Raw genomic sequence first — 18,943 nt, forward strand, 5'->3', positions numbered from 1 at the left:
GACACGGCTGAGCATTGGATCACCAACTGAAGGAATGCACAGGAGTGAGGGACTAGGAGCTGGAGCCTGCTCTGGGAAACTTCTAAAACTTTATCTGAGACAGAAATGTCACCACATCCTGGCCTTGGTTGGGGCACAAGAGTCAGCAAACTTCCCAGGAAAGCAAAATTCCCAGGAAAGTTTAGTTCCCTGGTCATCAAAGCCTCCCCGATATGCCTTGTTTATTAGCAGCTAAACATTAAGCCCTTGGCAAACAGGGATCCTTGGGGCCAGGGACACGTGACTATGACAAGCCACTCATGGATGCCAGCACCATAACTGGGTGGGAGCTGCTGGTGTGGCTGAGGAGGGGGACAGGCTACTCCAGGGGGGAGATGGCAGCATCCTGGGGATGCCCAGGGCTCACAAAGCCCAGGGTCAGGAGGAGAAAGGCTCAGCAAAACACTGCTCTTGCCATGGCCCTGCAGAGATGCACCATTCCCCAGGTCAGGAGAAGGATTAAATGGTTTCTCACTGGAGCTGGAGGGAGACTTCTCCACCTGCCAAGATATTCTCTCACACTGTCAGTGCTGCCCCAGAAACCCACTGCTCTACCATGTAAAATTATTCTTTGAGGACACCTGACTGATCTTGCAAAGCCCATATAAATTTTGTCTCATTTCAGTAATTAGGCCAATTAATTCAAAATGTTGTTTGCAATTCAAGTGAAGGATGGGCTAAAATCTTAACCAGATGCTTTTTCTGTGGTGCCAAAATGAAGTCTGAACAAAGCTCCTTTCCTCTCCCCCTGTGTTAAGTAACCCAAGAGAAATATTTTGAAGGACTCCAGCATCAGGTAATGGCTTTTTCTGCCACACTTGAAGGGACCTGACAAACACACAAACAAAGCCTGACCCACTTTAGGAGAATAAGAACTGACTCCAAGAAGGGGAACTGGGATTTTATTAATGTCCTTAATGTGACCCCATTAGTGAGTGTCTACTATGTGCATCCAGGTAAATTTGTCTGTCCTTTGTGACACCCACAGTGTCCTTGTGCAGGGCAGTGGTGCCCTGGGATCCATGGATGCACAAGTACAGGGACACAAGAGGACATGGATGAGCCCAGGGATGCACCCAGGAATGCACAAGCACACACAGATGCGCGTGCACAGGGATGCACACATATGTGCTGCCCCAGTCCAACACCTTCCCAACATGCTGGGTATGCATCCAGGAGCTCAGGAGAGAAATCCTTGCCTGGGCCGAGCCTTGCCCTTCAGTGCAGGCTCTTGCAGCATTGCTTCAAGGCCAGGATTGCATATTGAGAGTGAAACTGTTGCTGCCTCATGTTTTTGGCCGCACGTGTTCGGAGCCTCACTCATTATTTCTAAATAATGGCAGGGACGTTGCTGACTCACCACACTGCAGCAGGAGCCAGCAGGGATCCAGGGCTGCTTTTGCCCAGTGGTAACAAGGGCACTTCTCTCTGCAGGCATAGGTTTCCTCAGGGACACCCCAAATTCACACTCCAAGTTCCTCTCTTTCTCCTGCAAGGTGACTTTTTCCCCTTTGCCCTGAGTGGAAAACAGCTTGGAGTGTTCAAGCCTGGCTGTGGTATGATTCTGCAGGGACTGGTGGCTCCCAGGACTCAGCTTTTTGGGGTGCAGCACAGTCACAGAGCTGCCCAACGGAGACAGTGAGCTCCAGAGCCACCTGCAGCTGGAGCTGGGCCAGGCTGCGGCCGCTCTGCCTGCGTGTTTTCCTCGATCCATGTTTCTGCGTAGCTGATCTTGTGCAAGAAGTCCTCAGTGCTCCCTCTGCCCACGAAATGGCCAGGGTGCCTCCCCTGGGGTGGCCTGGGCCGGCCTCAATGTTTGGTCAGCAGTGGAGTGCCACTGGAGAACATGGGGAGGTCACTGGACACTCCCTGTGGCCTTGAATCATCCCCATTCACCTCCTGAGGCACTGGCCTGCATGGCCAGGCCAATGCCCTGCAGTGACACCCAACCTGCTGCTACAGGCAGCCTGGCCAAGCTTCCTGTGCCACCTCTTCTCCCAGGCTCTGGCCTGCACACTGGGCTCTCCTCAAGGGTGGCATCTCCTGGGTCAGGGGATGATGACCCTCTTCCCATGGCAGCCCAGTTTCACCAGCAGCCAGTGACTCCAGGAGGCACTGGGATGATGTGGATGTCTTTGGTGCTGCTTGTTTGGATCTTAAATCTCAATGGCACCTGGGGCACCAGCAGCTCTGGGAGCATATGGGATTGCAGGGCTGAGTGTTTGGGGCAGCCTAAACCCCTCTGGTAAAACATGGTTTCAAAGGATGAAGCTTGGCTTATGGCCTGCCACTCCCATCAGCACCCCCATGAGAAGACATCAAAGCCTGGAATGATCCCAGGAGTCAAGATAGGGCAGAGCCCAAGACTGAATTCACATCTGGTCAAAATTAGGGAGATCTTAGCCACAAACCTGAGCAGTTGCAGGATCACAGCCATGACCTAACAAAAAAGGTGCCCCGACCACAGCCAAGGGATGGAGCTGTAACTTCTCATTCCTATCACCCCCTCACAGGAGGCCACAACTCTGACAACACCTCCCTGACTGAGCAATACAGACTTATCCGACCACGGCAAGACTGAAACAGAAAATTCAGCTGATGATGCAGTGCAGGAGCAGGAGGAAGAGATAAAGTTCAACCTGGTGATAGCCACATAGTAAAAAATGATAACAGAGCTGGTGGCAACAGCAAAACAAGCTCCAGATGGTCCAACAGCAAGAAGTGGAGCCCAGTGAAATGTCAGACCATCTATATAAAAACATCAAGTCATTGAAAGGAAATAGTGAAAGGCACAGAATCACCTGGTGCTAAATTAAATAACTGGTGGTAAATACCTCAAAAGTTCCTTTTGGAAGAGGACGAGAGGTACAATCTGTACAGAAATGACAGGAGAAGAAAGAATAACATTGGTATCATAAAGAAACAGGCAATAACAAAAGATACTCTGGATACGGATTATTTGATCAGCTGGGTTTTAGGATAATGGGTTAATGAAATGTCTGGGTGAGCAATGAATGTACACAGAAAATCAGATAGTTTGGAAACATTCACACATTTCAGACACTGCCTGTCCAGCAAATGAATTGTACAAAGAGCCACAATTAAATTGAGGAACAGGTCGATCATTTGCACTTCAGGTTTATTACCAAATCCAGGGGGAAATTATTCATTTAATTCATCACTAAGTGCCTTTGTTCATGCTTTAGCTGCCTCACATGGAGTTTTCGCAGGTTGCCCATTCAAACCTTTCTGCTGAGGAACTGATAGCAGGTGAAAAAAGATCCAGAATGAAAATTCAGGAGAACTTCAGCGCACCACCAGTTCCTCCTGAGAACAGAGGGTGGGCTGACACAGCCCTCCCATCCGAGATGGAGACCCCAACACAACTGCCACAGGATTTGGACATAACAAAGGTCACTAAGTCACCCCCTTGGAACAGAAGTCTCACAGCTTGGAGCCCCATAAGGACAGGTGAAGATTTGGGCCCACAATGCAGAAACCCAAAAATCTTCTCTTCCCTGCCAGGCCTGTCAGCTGCTCTCAGCTCTCCCTGCAGCCCCCACTAGGGATATGAACACACACAGACCACAGCTCTACTGTGCCCTCGTGCAGGCTGACACCACACAGTCTCATCTGACCAATTCACGAGCATCTCCAGTGGTGGAGGAGCCTTTCACACTTTAACCAGAATGTGAAACACCTTTGCTGTTCCCTGGACTTGCCACAAGACACGACAAGCCCCAAAGGACAGAGGTGGGTCACCTGGGGCGGCTGGAGGAGCTGTTCCCACAAGGAAGAGAAGGCAAGAGGCAGGGACACACCACCTAGGTAAAGCTGTGTTCCAGCTCTTTGGGAACATGAGACTCCAAATAGAAATGGAAAGGCAAAAAGAAATACTGATTGACAGCACTTTAGGTACTGAATGGTATCTGCATGTGTCACCTGCTGGAACAGCTGCCTGACTCAAACATCAGAGGCAGGCATCCAGCAACCCAGCAATTATTGCTGCCCTCCTCCAGAAAGCCAAGGGGAGAATTAAAACCAGCAGAGTACAGAGGGAAGTGTCCCCCACAGAGCCTGAATCAACTCCTGCTTTAGAAACAGCCCTTAAAAAGAGGCAGAAATGAACCATTCAGCCCCATCTGAAGGACACAGCATCCTGTGCCTCCTGCTTGGCTCAGTCAAGGGCCATAAATACCACCAGCCTTCCCACAGGGATCTGCTCAGCGGAACCTGGGCTCCCCCAGGCTCCTTTGCACATTCCAGCATCAGCTACCAAACCAGGATCTATTCCTGACAGTAGGAACAAAGTGAGCGATTGCATCTGCTATATTTAGAGCAAAGAGCCAATACCCCCCATGTAAATGGTTGCCAGCATTCTCATTAGGTGTATAAATAGCCTCTGTTTGTTTTCAGAAAGAAATTGGTTTAAAAAAGAAAATTGCCTTCCCAGTCTTCCTCAGCCTATAACCATTGAGCAGGGAGGCCTATTTCAAATGAAAAATTAAATAATGCGTTTTGTCTAAGCCAAACCAGGAAAAAAAGCTCTCAACTGTGGCTGGTATTATCCATGCTGTGATGCTTTGTGTGGGTACAGGGCTTTGAACACAAGGGAAGCACTTCATTGAAGCAAATTGAGGCTGCTTGCTGCAGAGGGGCATTACCCTCCCTCTCCCAGCCTTGACCACTCACCATCCGGAGCCACCTCTTCCCCCTGCAGGTCAGTCACACCACAGCTCCATTTCTTCACAGAATTCCAGAATGGTTTGGCTTGGAAAGGACTTTAAAGATCAACTGCTTCAAATATGCTGCCAAGAGCCACCTTCTGCTAGACCCTCTTGCTTCAAACTTTGTCCAGCCTGGTTTTGGACACTTCTAGGGATGGGGCAGCCATAGCTTCTCTGGGCAACCTGTGCCAGGGCCTCACTCTCAAAGGGAAGAATTCTTTCCCAATATCCCAGGTAACCCTGCCCTCTGGAATGGAAGCCATTCCCCCTTGTCCTGTCCCTCCAGCCCTTGTCCTAAGCCCCTCTCCAGCTCTCTTGGAGCCCTTTTGGGCAGTGGAAGGGGCTCTGAGGTCTCCCCAGAGTCTTCTCTTCTCCAGGCTGAGCACCTCCAGCTCTCTCAACCTTCTTCCCTTCTTCTCCCTCTCCCAGCTTCACAGCAGTCCCAGCCCTGACATCACACTTCTGTTCTTCCTCCAGATGCCTCCAGTCTCCAGCCCAGGCTCTCATCCAACTCTCCAGCTTGCTTTCCCTCCAACTGATGCTGGCCATGCTTCCTCCCTTGAGCAGAAAGTCTGGTCCCACGTAAACATCTGTCCTTAAGGCATTTCAAGGATCACATCCCCATCATCCAGCCTATATCATCCCCATTTGCAATAAAGTCAAACTGAGGACTCCAAATAAAAAAACGATGTTGAAAGCTGGGATATAAGAGACAGCAAAACCCTGCTGTGGTTTTTTACACAGAATAATGCAATTTCCCCCTCAGATTAGGCCTGAAAGAGAGGGATATATAGAGACTTGGGACACCAGTCCAAGGGCACTGAGGGAGTGGGAGCCACGGGCAGCCCACGGGTAGCTCCTGGGACTGCTGGGTGGTTCCTGGGATCCCTGGATGGTTCCTGGGATCCCTGGATGTTTACTGGGACCTCTGTGTGGTTCGAGTGGTCCCTGAATGGTTCCTGGCACCCCTTCTCCTCACCCTGCCCTTGGGGTGCAGGATTTCACAATCTCTCCTTCCTTTAATCCCCCACCTCCTGTGTGGGGATTGGGTGGGAGGTGAGATCATTGTGGGGGTGTCAGGGGGGGGATCCCTGGGGATCGCAGGGGGATCACTGAGGGGTGCAGGGGGAAGCAATAGGGGGCACAGGGATGATCACTGAGGGGGAATCACTGCAGGTTTCAGGAGGGATCACTGAGGGTCTCAGGGGGATCACTGCAGGTTTTAGGAGGGATCACTGAGGGTCTCGGGATCACTGGAGATTCCAGGGGAATTACTGAGTCTTTGGGGGATCACTGAGGGTCTCAGGGGGATCACTGCAGTTTTCAGGAGGGATCACTGAGGGATCTCAGGGGGATCACTGGTGCACAGGCGGGATCACTGTGGAGGCATTCAGGGGGGATCACTGGGGCTTTCGGGGGACATCACTGGAAGTTTCAGGGGGATCACTGAGGTCTCAGCGGGATCACGGTGGAGGTGCAGAGCACTCTCCCGAGCGCCATGACGGCCGTCTCGGCGGGCTCCGCTGCCGTGAGGCGGAGCCGGGCCGGGCCCGCCCCGCTCCGTCACTGCCGGGCCCGCCATGGCGTCCGGGCCCGCGGGCCGCGCCGCTGAGGAGCCGCCGCCGCCGGAGCCGCCCGCCGAGCAGAAGCCGCCGCCGCTGCCGCCGGCGCAGGAGGAGTTCTCCTTCCTGCCGCTCGTCCACGACATCATCAAATGGTAACGGCGGGCACGGCCGCCGCCGCCCCCCGCCCCGCCGGGCGCCGCGGCCCTGTCGCAGCCGCCCGCTCGGACGGTGCTGCCTCACACCGGAGCTCTCGGGGGCCTGCGTGAGGAGCGGGGCTAAGGGTGCCCTCGCCGGTGGTGTTCTCTCAGTCACAGCATCCGCGGGCATGCCCTGGATAGGGAGTGAGGCAATGGGATGCCCCCTCTAGTGATGCTCACCCGGCTCCCGGCATCGCCAGGATGCTCTGGATCGGGAGGAAGGCAATGGGGTTTCCTCTAAGTTGTTTTTTCATTCTTAGCATCCTCATAGTGCCTTGAACAGGGAAATGAGCTATTGGATCCTCTCTCAAGTGATGCTCTCCCAGCCCTCACTTCCCTAGGATGCCCTGAAGAGGTAGCAGCACACTTCTATTGATGCTCTCTGCCTTCCCAGCATCTCCTTTGCCCTTTTTCTCTCAGCTGGAGTTCCTGGGAAGAGTGTTGGAGGGAGCTGGCACAGGTCCAAGCACATTTCCACTCTGAGTCCTACCTGGGTGGTGTCAGGGTCACCTGAGCAGTGCAGGTGCTCCCATGGCTCAGGTACAGTGCCCCACCAGTAACCCCAGAGCGGGAGCACTGTGTGTCCGCTGGGTTATTGCTCCAGAGAACTCTATTCTTTGGCTGATAACAGCCTCAGGAAGTACAGGCAGTGCGTCAGGAATGCAGCCCATTTCTGGGAAGTTGTAAAAAGGGGGATGGCTGCCTTGGTGGGACATACACTGTTCTTTTCCCAGCTCAAGATAAGCACTGAACAGGTGCAAGGTGCTGGTACAAGAGTCCTGAGAACTGCTGGGTTTCTCAGCCAGGATAACCCCTCCAGAGATGCTCATCTGAATTCCCAGAAGGGTGATGTCTCAGCCATGGAAATCCATCCAGGCAGGCTCTGGGCTCTCACCTGGGCAGGGTGAGGCAGTGGGCATGGGAAGCATGAATTGCTTTCTTCCTGCCCTCTCTCTGTGCACTCATTGAGGAGCTGATTTGTGTCCTGCTGATGTTTCACTTGGAGCAAACATGTCTGAAAGGTGAGGGGTGTTGATCCTTAATGGCTCTGCAGCCCAAGGAGCCCAATCCATGGCAATGAATACCTTTGACACGCCAGTGCAGAATGGGCATGAGAACGCAAACACTGTAATTTCACTCAGTTTCCCCATTTTGCTAGCTGTAGGCCATCCAGTTCCCCCAACCTTGATTTCTCTGATCTGTGCAGACCACGGAGCGAGGCTAAATCCCCTGCCAGGTGTGTGCCTGTACATCACCAAAGCGGGCAGTAGCCATGGGCTGAGACCTCCCAGGCTCTGATGTGTCACTGATCAGATTGTAGTGACTCACAGATGACAGTCCCAGGGATATCTTGTGCCCTGTCCCACCGAGCCACCCACTCCTGCTGCCCAGCTGCCTCCCTTGGCTTCGTGTGTGGCGTTTCCTGGGCGGCTCGAGCTGACAGTGTGGCAGAAAGGTGGCACCACGGTGGCCAGCGGTGGGATGTTGTGTCTCCTGTCCCTGACAGATGGCAAACGGGTTGTCCTCTAGTGATCCTCGAGTGACAGAGCCCAGCCCTGCTGTTCTGACACTGACTCAGCTGTGAGGACACATCTCCAAGGTGACTCTGCTCCGGAGCAAGGATGTATCGCGTAAATTTGCTGACATTCAAGGATGGGTGCTGTTTCCTGTTGTTTGGGTCTGGAGAAAGTTTTCCTAAACAGAGTCTGCTGATGTTTTCAGCCTTGTACAGTCAATGGCATCACTGCTGAGGTCCCTCTGTGTGGCTCTACCAATGGTGGGTTGTGCTGGTGTGAAGGACACTGTGCCTTAGGGCAGGTTTTGTGCCCAGTGTATCAGCACAGGCTGTGTTGAATCCTGTGTTAGTGGAAGCAGCTGCTGGCTCTTCCCACACCTCCTCATTCCCACCTCTCCATGAATTGCTTCGGTGGTTTGATCCAGTAGGAAAACTACCCATCAGGAAGAAAAAACCCCACCAACCCTAAAATATTTACCCCTTTGGATCAACAGGCAACAGGCAGCTGTCAGTCTCAGAGTGGGGACATGTGGGAAGGACACCCCAGTCAAAGCCAGCCTGCAGCTGTGGTGGATGAAAGGCAGTGTCACCCCATCCTTCCCCAGATGTGCCATGGCGTTGCTTGTGTGTGTGTTTCTGTATTTTTCCACTGCCGACCTGGCCCTGAGTGCCTGCATAATGGGGAGACATTATAGTACCAGCTGCAGTTTTATTTAGAAGGGAATAATGAATATTTTGTTCCAACAGGCTTTTGAAACGAGCGGCGGCCATCTGCTTAAAAGTTTTGCTCTCAGCCATGTCACGATTCCCCAAAGTTATAATCGAGCACCTCTCTGCCCTGGTCATGCCAAGCAGATTTATTTTTAGGTCTGGCTATTGAACAGGCTCCCAGTTTTTCAAAGACCATTAGAATCCTGCTCTCCCTATTAAGAGGCGGCCTGGAAGCGGGGACTTGGTTTTGTCTGGAATCAGTAAAACTTCTTGCTGGTGCTAACAAAGCTGAGTCAGATACTAATGAGGGTTCAAGGGCAGACGCTGCCTCAGACAACACTGAGCCTTGAAAAGCACAGAGCTGGCTGCAGAGCCAATTCTGCTGCTCTTAAAAAAACACCCCAAACCAACCCAAAAAAAACCCCGCCGCGTCTCTTCTATTAAGTATTAATCCCCAGAGACTCATTTTAAAGCTCCCAAGTACCATTTTCTCTGCCTTTGGACACTCTCTGACACTTTGGGGAACAGTTTCTGTTTTCTGCTGTCAAGCTGTTTGGCTGCATTGATTTTTTTTGTATTATAGCAGCAACAGGTCACGGGTGAGACTGAGATCTTTTTTTCCAGGTGACTACACTCAGCACATATGCAATCTTACCTTCCCCAAAGAGAGGTACAGGAGTTCAGAAGAATTTAGCCTGCTCCAGGGTGATGTTTGAAAGCAGCAGAGCAGCTCCTAACCTGATTAATGCATCCTGAGGTGACTGGATTGTGTGCTGGAAATTTGCAGGAAACCAGGTTGCCCCATTGCTACCCAGTCTATATCAATCTGTGTCATTTTATTGGGATAGGTGAATCAGGAGTGTGTAGCTAGATACCCAGAGTAATTTTCCCAGTGAATTCCAGTTTAAACCCTGGTTGCATTGGAAATTACAGCGTTTTCAATAGGAGAATTCACAGTGTCTTATTTTCTCTCCTCTGCAGCATGGACAAGGACAGCCAGGATGTTCACCAGGTACTGAATGAGCTCAAGAACAAGTTCCAGGAGATGAGGAAGCTGATCAGCTCCATGCCTGGCATCGGGGTGAGCCCAGAGCAGCAGCAGCAGCAGCTGCAGAACCTGCGGGAGCAGGTCCGGACCAAAAACGAGCTGCTGCAGAAGTACAAGAGCCTTTGCATGTTTGAAATCCCCAAGGAGTAGGAAAGACACAGCTCCACTCTCCGGGTCTGAGATACCTCCTACCAGGCTGAACAGGGTGGCAGAAGTTGACATTTCTTTCTTTAGGTTTTGTGGTTACAGGGTTGTGGCGTTGTGCCTGTGTGGACCATGGGTGTGTGACACTGGGCCAGGACACCGTGTGCTCTCCTGGGATGATGGCAGCAGCACGTTCCCTTGATCAGCTGCAGGACTGTGCACTTAGATATCCCATCTCCTGTTTTCTCTCAGGGTGGGGTTCTTCTTTTTTATGTTCAGACAAGCAGGACACATTTTGCTTTCTCCTCACTAAGGGTCAAAGTACCTGCTGGTGAAAAAGGGGGCATTTCTGCAATTTTTTTTACTTAAAAATGGCCAAACATCAAAAGGGAAGTAGAGGGAAGCATGAACTGTTTGGCCCTGCTCCTGGAAAGAGTCTCTGGTATACTTTCCATTCCCTGTGTGTTGGAAGAGGAATGATTGCTTTCAGTTACTTCTGTATTTCTCTTTTTAAACAATTGGTGGTTGTGTCTGAGATAAGTCAAATAAAGATTTGTAAGTTCCAAACTGCCCTTCTTGTGTGTTCACTGAGTGGATGTGGGCAGAGCAGGGGCAGGATGTTGGCAGCACGTGGGATCCTGGGCCCAGCTCCAATGTCTTTCCCTCTTAAAACGGAGGAAGGACAAGAATCAAAACAAAGGGCATAAATGATAAAAGCTTTTAGTTATTCCATATAAAGTCAGGCTCAACAGGACAGGTAAGTTCCACTTTCAGGGGCTTCCCACAACTACAAACATTTGAGCAGCTGGAACAGGTAATTTTGCCCAGTGGGATGGTTGCAACTCACCTGTAGCTCTGAGATTTGCTCAGTTCCCACTGAGGTACTGTACTAGTACTTTCTTTGGGAAGGTGCCAGTGTGTAAACTCTGAGTAAAGCAGAACACCAAGATAAACAAAGCACAATGTACACATTTTTTTATTACTGAAATTGCCTTTCCACCAGCCATTGCCTGTCCCAGCTCAATAAATTCCTGTGTCTCATGCCTGGACGATGTTTTCCATTCTTTTGCCAGTTGCTGCTCCTGTGAAATCAGGCATAGGCAGAGCTGGAAGAAACAACTTGTTGCCAAAGAAATGTCTGGCACTTAGCTCAGGAGCAAGTTAACTCTGTAAACTTGAATCCAAGTTTCAAGTGAAACTGAGGGTTTGCTTTGAGATGGTTTGCTTTACAGCCTCACTCTCCCACTGTTGTTTTGGGGCTACAATATGATTTTTTTTTTGCCGTTAATATGTACTAAACACAGATTTGTGCTGCTGCATGAGGGGGAAGCAGAGGTTGAAAATGAGCTTTCTTTGAAGAAGTGTTTCCCTTTCACTTCTAGCAATGATTACTGCAACTTGTTATTGGGAAGAGATTAAAAACCATCAGATGTAAAGGTGACCTTTCGAGCAAAGTACTTCCTTTACTCATATTGCAGAATAAAAACAATATCCCAGCTGGGGTGCCAATGAATCAGTCTGTGTTGACATCATTAAAGTGTGGTTGGTTAATCGGCAAAGAGCATGAAACACAATCAGCTCTTTAGAACGGAGTGATGTCAGTCTGCTGGGTGACTGCAGGCAGTGACATGCCATGCCCAGAGTGTCATGGGGCTGGCAGCACCGTCACTCGGCGTAGTGGAGTGAGGAAAGAGTGCTGGCTCAGTGACCCCTTGGAGTGAGCAACTCCCTGCCTGGCCCCGAGTTACCCTGTGTGGCAAAACCCGTCGGCTTGCAGAGGCGGGAACCTTTGCACTGGGAGTCGGAGAAAATGGGGCAATACAGGGCTGGTTTTGTCACCTCGGAGCTCAGGCCTTTTGTTGAGCAGGCTTTGCTATGGGATAGGGCAAGGAAGCAAAGGCAAACCCACAGGGGTAATTTTTACAAATATTTTATTAATTTGTAGAAAAAATAAAACATCAAGTTTCACCCACGGTAGAAACACTATGAAGATTTTTTTTTTTGTTCATGTCAATGACAAACAATACCTACATAAAGTGCCTATTATTTTATTTTGTAAAACCCTTCCGTTCCCCCCCACCCTCCCCAAATCTTGCAAATCAAACAAGACAAATGTAAACAAGAGTCAGTTTTTTGGTCCATCGGGGCTGTAACTCTGCAATGTCTTTGCAACAGCTTAGGAGTGTCTTCTGCATGTGTTTTGCAGACACAGATGAACACACAACACAGAGCCAGAGTCCATGCACAGCTTCTCAAGTTGGAAAAAAAAAAAACCAAGAACCAACTCCAAAGCCCCAGGCAGGTGCTGGCCAGGCCCCTGCCCTCCCTCGTGAAGGCAGTGCCTGAGGCTGGGTGGTTTGGGAGGGAAAGAAACACCAAGGTCTGTGCCCTCCACACTCACCCTCCCACCTGGCTGCCCAGCAGCTCACCCTTTCCCTGTCTCTTTGCCCAGAGGAGGAGGCTGTTCCCAGCGACATCCCCTCCTGCCCTCCAAAGCCTCCCCCTTCGCATCCCTCGCTCCCAAAATGTGCCCCCGGGGAGGGAGATGATGAAAGCGGGAGGAGGGAGGCTGGGGGAGAGGCGACGCCCTCTCTGCCCGGCTGGGCACCTGCCCAAAGTCAATTCGGAAACGAGCATCTTTCCCCCCTCCTTTCCTCCTTTCCTTCCTTCCTTCTTTCCCTTGGCGAGCGGGGGCTCCTAGCTGATCACGCAGCGATCCTTCTCCTTGCCGTGCCCGCCGCCGATGGCTTTCTCCCGGATGTACATGAGGTCGCTGTGCACGCTGGGCCGCCGGGCGAAGGGGGCCACGATGCCGTACGCCTCCTCCGTGCCGCCCCGGCCCCCCTCCTTCAGCAGCTTTTTGCCTTTCAGCGCCTTCTTGTGCAGGATGTCGCAGTACTGGACCGAGACCTTGCGGTGCAGGTCGGGGCTCATCTCGCTGGGCAGCTTGGCCATGGCGAAGAGCGCCTGGAACATCTGGTCCAGGCTGCTGTTCCTCTTGGCTGAGATCTCGAAGTAGGCACATTTTTTGGGGTCCCCTCCCACCAGCTGCTCGATCTCCCGGGGTTGCACCTCCCGGTAAAAGTCCCGGTCGCCCTTGTTGCCGCAGATCACCAGGGGCACCTCGATGTTCTCCTTGGTTTTGTTCTTCAGGCAGGACTTGGTCTCCAGGATTTGCTGCTTCAGGCGCTGCACTTCCTCAAAGGAGTCTCGGTTGTCCAGGCTGAACACAAGGATGAACACATCTCCTGGGGACAAAGAGGGAACGTGAGATGGTTGCAGGGATGGGGACGCAGAGAGACCCACTCCTGAGCCAAGTATGGGCTTGGAGAAAGAAGAACCAAGCAGCACCAAGAAGAGCTGCCCAGCCACTTGAACACACCAAATCGTAACCTCCCTCCTCCCAGGACTGCAAAACCATCCCCAAACTGAGCAGAAATCTGGCAGAGGGACCTCCTGACAAGTACCTGTGAGGATGGAGAGGCGGCGCATGGCTGGGAAGGGATGGTTGCCCGACGTGTCGAGGATGTCGAGCTGGTACACCTCACCACGGATGCTGTAGAACTTGCGGTGGAAGTCCTCGATGGTGGGCGTGTACTGCTCCTCGAAGCGGCCGGTGAGGAAGCGCGAGACGATGGCCGTCTTGCCCACCTTGGAGGAGCCCAGGATGACCATGCGGTAGCAGTTCTTGGCGGGGATGCTCAGCTCGGCCTCGCTGGGACACATCTTCTTGATCATCGCCGCCAGTTTCATTGACGCCGGCAAAAGTGCAGCTTGAGCCGAGGAGACGAGAAGGAGGAAGGCTCTGCCTGCCCGGCTGCTCAGCCCCTCTTCCCTCTCAGGAAGGGTCGGTGTGAGCTCTGCACGGCGGCCGCCGCGTTATATGGAGCCGGCAGCGACCGCCCCTCGGCGCGTCACGGCCCGGGGCGGCGGCGGCTGAGTCAGCGCCCGGCTCCGCGCCCGGCCCGGCCCGCGCCCCCCGCCGGGCTCCGGGCTGCGCGCACCGCTCCCGTCCGCAGCCCCGCTCGCGCTCCTGGGGCTCGGCTGCCTGGTCCCGTTCACAGCCCGGTTGGGGCTCCGGGTGCTTGGCAGCCCCGTCCCGTTCGCAGCCCCGTTCGCGCTCCCGCTGCTTGGCAGCCCGGTCCCGTTCCCATCCCGGTTCGCGCTCCCAGGGGTGCACAGGCAGATCCCGTTCCCATCCCGGTTTGCTCTCCCGGAGATTTACAGCCCGGTCCCGTTCGCAGCCCGGTTGGAACTCTGGTTCTTCGAACTCCCGCTCGTACTCCCGGTCCCCTCCACAGTCCCGTTTGCAAACAGATCTCTTTACATCTCTGCACGGGGTCCCTGTGCTTTGTACCCGTCCCGTTCTCAGCCCCGTGCGGGCTCCTGGCGCCCCACAGCCGGCTCGGGACTCCCGGGGCTCGGGGAGTGGGGTGACCCCGACCTGCAGGAACCGGGGGCGGGAGGTGCAGAGGGTCCCACGGCACTCCCTGCAGTGATTTTGCTCCGGTTCACACTTGCCCCGTGCAAACGCCCGAAAAACGGAAGAAAAGATCCCTTTCGGTGCGAGCTCCGGTGCGCGGGGCCGGGAGCAGAGAGAAGTCTCGGTCCCAGCGGGGGCTGCAGCCCCCGGGGGCTGCGCGGTGACACCTTGACAGAGGCTCTTAGGACCCCGACATCGACCCTGATTCAGGTCCCGGTTCCTGTCCCGATCCCGGTCCCGATCCTGATCCCGGTCTCAGTCCCTGTCCCGGTCCCGGTGCCGGGAGCCGAGCGGTGCCGCTGCAGCGCCGGTTCTCCCCGCTAGGGGACGGGCGAGAGTCCGGCCGGCGGCAGCGCGGGCAGGGCCGGGAACGGGAACGGGGATGGGAATGGGAATGGGAATGGGAATGGGAATGGGAATGGGAATGGGAATGGGAATGGGAATGGAAACGGGAATGCGTATGGGAGCAGTGCTGTACTGGGGGAACTGGGAATGGTCAGCCTGGGAAGTGGAAGGCTCCAGGGAGACCTCAGAGCCCCTTCCAGTGCCTAAAGGGGCTCCAAGAAAGCTGGAGAGGGACTTTGGACAAGGGCTGGAGTGACAGCACAAGGGGGCATGGCTTCATGGTGGCAGCTGGCAGAATTAAATGGGATATTGGGAAGAAATTCTTTCCTCTGAGGGTGGTGAGGCCCTGGAATAAGTTGCCCAGAGTGTCTGCACCCATTGCTGGAAGTGTCCAAAGCCAGGTAGGACAGGACTTGGAGCAATCTTGTTTAGCAGAAGATGCCTTTGCCCATAGCAAGGGGTGGTACAAGATGAGCTTTAAGGTCCCTTCCAACCCTGTTCTATGATAAAAATAAAACAATAATTTTAAATATACATATATTAAAAAAAACACTTAAAAAAAAATCTCAGCAAAAGGTGATGCTTTAGTGAGGTTCAGGGCAGTAGAAGCCCCACCTATAACACAGAGAGGGACCTCAGGGACAGCCAGAACACACAGACTGGGGCAGAGCAATGCCTTTCATCAGCACCACTTGGGAAATGGATGGTGCTGAGCTTCTCATCTCCCCTGAGCATGGTGTCACTCTTGGATATTAATTTAAACACCCTCAGAAGGCTTATGGAGGGATTGTGGTTGTCTGTGGCTGTCTGTAAGGGAGCAGCAGCTCAAACAGCCCTGAACAGCCCCATCCCTGCCTGCAGGGAAACATCCTGCCCAGAGGCACAAGGACACTTGGAGGAGAGAAAGTGGGACAGTTTCCTGTGTTTATTCATCTGTGTGTGAGACAGCCAAGAAGTTTAATAGCCGAACACAAAGCCCAAATGTATCACCCCAAATAACAAAAAGATCATTTAATTGAAGCAGTTGATGGAAAACAACAGGGGGAATAGGAAGTGGCAACCTCTGGAGGACAGACAAATCGAAGATCTCGATCAGCATTTATTGCTGGCCGTACAACTATTAATAGAGTCAGGAACAGGTAAAAATAGCCTGCTTGAAACCTGCTCCTGGCTGACAGGAAAAAAAATCCATTTGCTCCTTCTAAACAGTTCTTTGGGCAGAGCATGCCAGGAGACAGATGTGCACTGGGATCCTGTGGGCTTGGAGGGGTGGGACCAAAGCCAGGCACCCCCCTGACAGCAAGGACAGGGTGTCAGGGACCTGGGGTGGGTGGAAGAGAGCTGCTGGTGCTGGGAGCACTGAGAGAAGATGTCGTGGGCACTGCCTGTGCCATCCCAGAGCCCTGCTCCTCACGGAGTCACGCACAGCCCGAGCAGGGAGCATTACACAGCATTAGCTGAGTCCTCCCAGGCTCATCCACAAACTCATCTCCTGGAGGAGCAAAGCCCATTTGCTGGGAGCCGCTGCCAGTGATTGATGATAAAGGATCCACCTCGCTGCAAGGCAAAGCCTTCCCACAGTTATGACTCTTTTACAAATCACCACCTATTTCTGACCTGACTGCAAATAGCCCAAGGCTTAAAGCAGAGGCAGGCAAAAGGGCATTTCCCCCACGGCTGCCAGAGTTTGTCCCTGCTATTTGTGGGATGTTTTGCTCCTCGCTGGCTTTTGAGGGTAGAATCTCTTTGATGCAGCAGCTCAGCACAGCCAGAGCCACAGGCAGGATGCTCTGCACAAACCCCAGCGACACCTTTAATGGAATCACCTCCAGCATAGATCAATCCTTGTTTTCTTGCTATTTCCCTCCCTATTTTCACCCTCCTCGGTTTACCAGCCACCTGCCAAGCAGCAAAACCCACCCTGTGTCCGTGAGCAAGTGGCTGAGGAAAGGAAATTCCACGAAAGTCACACAAACATCCCAGCGACAGAACATGCGGCTCCCCAGGGCCTGCCTTGGACGAACTGTGCAGCAGCAAAACAGAGCTCCCAGCAGCAGCACCACGGCAGAAATGTAGGAAGCAAAATGTTCCAGGAAGCAGGAGCGGCACCGGGGTGCCCAGCACAGGGACAGGCGAGCGGGGGATACTCGGAAAGGACAATTACATCAGAACATGAGTTTGGTTTCTGAGTGTGCTGCGGAGCTGGGAAGGATCATCCCCCCGGGGCTGGGCTGGCCTCGGTTCACGGCCGGGTCCTGAGCAGGGGAACAGGACTGGAAGAGCCATTTGTGTCCTTCCCACCTGGACATGCAGAGCCTGCAGCTGTCCCAGCCACGGAGAGGGGCACATCCCACATGAGCTCCTGATCAGATGCTTCATGTCCCACCAGGCATCTCCACTGCAGCAGCACACAGCATTCCCAGGCTCTGGAGCAACCAAGCACATGGAGCCAAGCCCAGCTCTCCTGGCTCCCCAGTTCCTGCTTTTCTCCCCCAGGACTGTCCTTTGGACAGGACCCCTCTCCCTGGGGGCTGTACAGCGAGCTGGGGTCCAGCTCCTTCCCCTGCTCCCAAAGAACCAGCGTGGGCTGTGCATTTCCCAGCAGCTGCTGGTGAACAGCAGGGACTTGTGGGACCCCAAATCCTGCCCTGGCTGCTCCCCCGGGGTGGGAGAGGAGTGAGTGGCCAGAGGAAGAGGGGAGCAGCTGGGGAGGGAAGAGAAGGGAGGCTTTAGCCATAGTTCTTGCTTGTCCCCCCGAGGAAAAGCATCTGATTAAATCAAGATGCAGAATCCAGAGTTGCTATTCATTCCCTATATTATTAGCTTGTCTCATTTTATTAAATCTCTTTAAGGCTTTTCAGAAGAAGCACGTAATTCCCAAAATATAATTTTTCCCAGATGAGATATGATGCAGAAGCTGCTTCCTCTCTGGGGACTGGGGGGTGGCTTTATTTGTTTCCCTCCCCCACCCCCTGCTTCTTTAGCAACACTTTTTATGTCTCTTGATTCCTTTTAGCACTTGGGATTTGATTAACAGAGAATCTGAAAGCCTGAGATGTCTCAAATCCCCAGTTCCTGGAGTTATCCAGGCAAGGAGTGGCAAGAGGTCCCTCGAGACACCGTCCCTGTGCTCAGCATGGTGAAGCTCCGAGCCAGGAGCACCCTGGAAATCCCCTGCTCCCAGCTTCCACCTCCTTTCATCCCATCCTCTTGCCCACAGGTCATGCAGCATCCTGCCAGCATGAACGAAGGTGTCTCCATGTCCTGGACGTGTCCCCAGACTCCAGCACCTTCTGCTCCTTTCCAAACAGCAGAGTTTCCTTCAGCTTCTCTGGGATTAGAGGGAAAGTCACCTGTAACCAGAGACAGGCACCAGCTGGGCTTGGGATACAAGGCACAGGGGAGAGGAGGGCTTGGTGACCCCAGGGGAGGCATTGCTGTGGGTTTCCAGAAGGTTCCCATGGAAATAGAGATGGTTGGCAGGGCTGGCAGGACAGAAATGAAAGCCCAGGGGGAGGCAGGAGCTGGGTGGGCAGTGCCAGGCAGGAGCTGGCCGAGGCAGGGGCAGCAGTGCTGGGGGCTCCCTGCCTGGAGATGTTCCCTGTCAGGTCCCACATCTGCTCCTGAGGTATGGAGGGGCTGCACAGGGGTGGAGAGGTTGGGATTTGGGGGAGTTGAGCAAATCCAGGACCCTCGAGGCTCCCTTGAGGCAGAGCTTGGCCCTGACATCTTGCCAGGACTCTGGGGGCTCTGAGCCCTCCTGCCCCCCTGGCTGGGGAATGAGCTGTGCTCCATAAACAGTTCCTCCCGAGGAAAATGCAGCATGGAAAAAGCAGCACATTCCTGCCATTCTTCTCCTTTGAAACAGGATCCAAGGAGGATCCGGCTCACCGGGCTGTCTCGGGGCGGCTTTTGAGAGTGAAAATTAAAGAAAACAGCCCTGGTCACTTGTCCTCTGCCACATGGCAGGAGCTCCGTGCGTAAGGGCCCCCGGAGTGAGGGTGGAAATGGGCTGGGCTGGATGGATGGAGCCTCCTCCACCCTGTCCTGATGCCTGGGGCAGGGGACAGTGGCCTTGGGATGCTGCTGCTGCTGCTGCTCTCCAGCACTGGGGGAAATTTCAAAGCTCTCCCTGGACACCAGTGAGCTGGGAACTGCCTGTATCCCA

At 53.4% G+C, this 18,943-nt stretch overlaps 3 protein-coding genes across 6 annotated transcripts in view; 1 reads left to right on the plus strand and 2 right to left on the minus strand.

The window, feature by feature from the left end:
• Nucleotides 1-6,325: 6,325 nt before the first annotated feature.
• Nucleotides 6,326-10,519, plus strand: MED9 (mediator complex subunit 9). 4 transcript variants are annotated; one of them, XR_007778862.1, is made up of 3 exons: nt 6,335-6,483; nt 8,036-8,305; nt 9,380-9,876. XR_007778862.1 is itself a non-coding variant. In XM_030229902.2 (2 exons), the coding sequence occupies exons 1-2, from the start codon at nt 6,347-6,349 to the stop codon at nt 9,951-9,953; spliced, it is 354 nt and encodes a 117-aa protein (XP_030085762.1). In that variant the 5' UTR covers nt 6,326-6,346; the 3' UTR covers nt 9,954-10,519. The 4 variants fall into 4 exon arrangements, 1 of the variants encoding a protein (XP_030085762.1); XR_007778861.1 differs by lacking the exon at nt 6,335-6,483 and having other exon boundaries at nt 6,490-8,305; nt 9,380-9,512; nt 9,737-9,883; XM_030229902.2 differs by lacking the exon at nt 8,036-8,305 and having other exon boundaries at nt 6,326-6,483; nt 9,737-10,519.
• A 1,342-nt stretch (nt 10,520-11,861) lies between these two features.
• Nucleotides 11,862-13,815, minus strand: RASD1 (ras related dexamethasone induced 1). Its single transcript, XM_009091782.4, has 2 exons — nt 13,415-13,815; nt 11,862-13,195 (listed from the first exon to the last, which is right to left on the minus strand). Exons 1-2 carry the CDS (start codon nt 13,698-13,700, stop codon nt 12,645-12,647), a joined length of 837 nt encoding a protein of 278 aa, XP_009090030.3. The 5' UTR covers nt 13,701-13,815; the 3' UTR covers nt 11,862-12,644.
• A 1,867-nt stretch (nt 13,816-15,682) lies between these two features.
• PEMT (phosphatidylethanolamine N-methyltransferase) overlaps nt 15,683-18,943 on the minus strand; it is a 47,464-nt gene continuing 44,203 nt past the window's right edge. The window contains exon 8 of the mRNA XM_018915808.3: nt 15,683-18,128. The gene's annotated coding sequence lies outside the window, so the exon portion shown is untranslated. The remainder of the gene's footprint in view (nt 18,129-18,943) is intronic.

This window comes from Serinus canaria, chromosome 14 (assembly GCF_022539315.1).
Source record: "Serinus canaria isolate serCan28SL12 chromosome 14, serCan2020, whole genome shotgun sequence".
Lineage (NCBI taxonomy): Eukaryota > Metazoa > Chordata > Aves > Passeriformes > Fringillidae > Serinus > Serinus canaria.